The sequence below is a fragment of the Arachis ipaensis genome, chromosome B09 (genome assembly GCF_000816755.2).
Source record: "Arachis ipaensis cultivar K30076 chromosome B09, Araip1.1, whole genome shotgun sequence".
NCBI classification, from domain to species: Eukaryota; Viridiplantae; Streptophyta; class Magnoliopsida; order Fabales; family Fabaceae; genus Arachis; species Arachis ipaensis.
This window is the reverse complement of record NC_029793.2, coordinates 3,984,377-3,986,428: the sequence shown is the minus strand read 5'-3', so window position 1 is coordinate 3,986,428 and position 2,052 is coordinate 3,984,377. Positions and strand designations below refer to the sequence as shown.

The following is a 2,052-nucleotide window of genomic DNA, read 5'->3' as shown; positions in this document are numbered from 1 at the left end:
AAATACGTTTTAAATATCTTTATATGAGTGGTTCCGAAATTATTTGAAAGTGTAGAGTAGTATTAAGAAAGTTCTTGGTCATGCACATAAGTTTTGAATTTTAAACTTTTTCATGAGCTCCTAAGGTGGTTAATTCAATAATATACTAGCTAAATTGTGTGCCCCAAAATGCTTTCAGGTTGTCCGAGAAAACGATCCTTTAGGAAGAGATGTTGAACTCTTTCGTCGACATTATTATGCTGGAGGTCAAGTTGGTCCAGCCTCTAAGGGAAGCCCAGGTGCAGAGTTAGTTGAGGGGCTAGTAATCAGAGAAGGGGACTATAAACTCGTCAAGACTCGCTTCAGTGCATTCTTTGCTACACACCTTCACTCACTTCTTCAAGGAGCAGGAATTAACAATCTGGTCATCACTGGTGAGTAAATAGTAATTGTTCTATTCTATGAAACATGAATATTTTACTAAGTTATGGTTTTTTGCGTGTCAGACACATTTTATATACGAAACTAATGCAACACTTATTTGACAAATCGACACATATCTAAAAAATTTTTTATATTATATATATAGTGTGTCTCCATATTTTATAAAAAATTAAAATTCGTATGTATGCTTGTGTCATCTTTTTATAAGTTTTAACGAATATATAAAGTTAACTACATTAGTACATTACATTTCTTGTGATTACTAATTTACTTAATATATTTGATTTGTAGGAGTTCAAACTCCAAATTGTGTTAGGCAAACTGTCTTTGATGCCGTAGCATTAGACTACCAACCTGTAACTGTTATTGTGGATGCCACAGCCGCTGCCACGCCTGAAATTCATCTTGGTATGTGTTCTTTCAATTTCTTGGTAGCGTTACAATATCATATAATTTCTATTGATCACTTGATCAGCTTTACAAGTCAAATGGTTATGGTGATATGTGGTTTAATTTCAGCTAATGTGTTTGACATGAAAAACATTGGAGTCGCAACCCCAACGCTACAAGAATGGATCGACTTCAAAGCTTGATGTCAAGGTGGAGCAGACAAGTTGGTGTGCCTTGATGATGTTCAATTCAAGATTCAAAAACTTGTTTAAGAATCTGTTTATATCTTATAAAACTAAGAATAATTTATATTGCCGTAGTAAACATCACAACTTATTTAGATGAAAGAGAGATTGAAAAAAAAAAGTAGGATTCACACTTTAAATAATAATAAAATAATAAAAAATAACTATAAAAGAATTTTATTTTCTCTCTCTATACCACTTCAATCTATATATATAGTAGAGTGCCCCTTATTTTAATCATCTATTAATCTCACTGGTAAGTTGTAAGCCATGACTTATTGTTATGTATATCACAACTAATAAAACTAGGTATCTATGCATTTTTTAAAAGTTAAATTACACAGTTGGTCCCTACACTTTCAGTGAAATTGTAAATTGTTCCTTTCACTTTAAAAGTTTGTAATTAGTCCTTAAAGAGAATTAAAATTTGCAATTTAGTCTCCATCGTTCAAAAATTGTTTGATTTAACAGAATATTCTCAGCATATTCTCTATTTTAACAGAATATTCTTAGTATATTCTGAGAATATTCTGTTAAATCAACACTTTTTGACCGACGGGAACTAAATTACAAATTTTAATTCTTTTTAGGGACCAAATTATAAATTTTTAAAGTGTAGGAATCAATTAACAATTTCACTAAAAGTGTAGGGATCAACTGTGTAATTTAACCTTTTTTAAACTAAATCTCCATATAAGTGGTCGCTGTCATTTTTTTTATATATATGTGTAGTTGCTATTTTTTCTTTTTCTTTTTCTTTTTTATTCTCCTCTTTCATTGTCTTTTCTTTTTTTGCGTGCTTTTTTCTTCAACAACGCCATTATCATTGTCACTATCTTCTTCTTTTTTTTTACTATATGTCCAACAAAGGTATTGAGTATAAAAATTTTGACAGTATACAAAAATTTTGATGTATAACACAACAAAATTTCTATGTTATTTGTATAAATTTATGGGTCCATCTAGTGTACAAATGTATTTTGGTACAGATTTA

At 30.2% G+C, this 2,052-nt stretch overlaps 1 protein-coding gene across 2 annotated transcripts in view; it reads left to right on the top strand.

Annotated features, from left to right (window-relative positions):
* LOC107618604 (probable inactive nicotinamidase At3g16190) overlaps positions 1 to 1,153 on the top strand; it is a 6,157-nt gene extending 5,004 nt beyond the window's left edge. For both annotated transcript variants that reach the window (XM_021112764.1, XM_021112763.1), the window contains exons 5-7: positions 179 to 413; positions 715 to 831; positions 943 to 1,153. In XM_021112764.1, the coding sequence (XP_020968423.1) occupies positions 179 to 413; positions 715 to 831; positions 943 to 1,016 (426 nt within the window). In that variant the 3' untranslated portion in view covers positions 1,017 to 1,153. The remainder of the gene's footprint in view (positions 1 to 178; positions 414 to 714; positions 832 to 942) is intronic.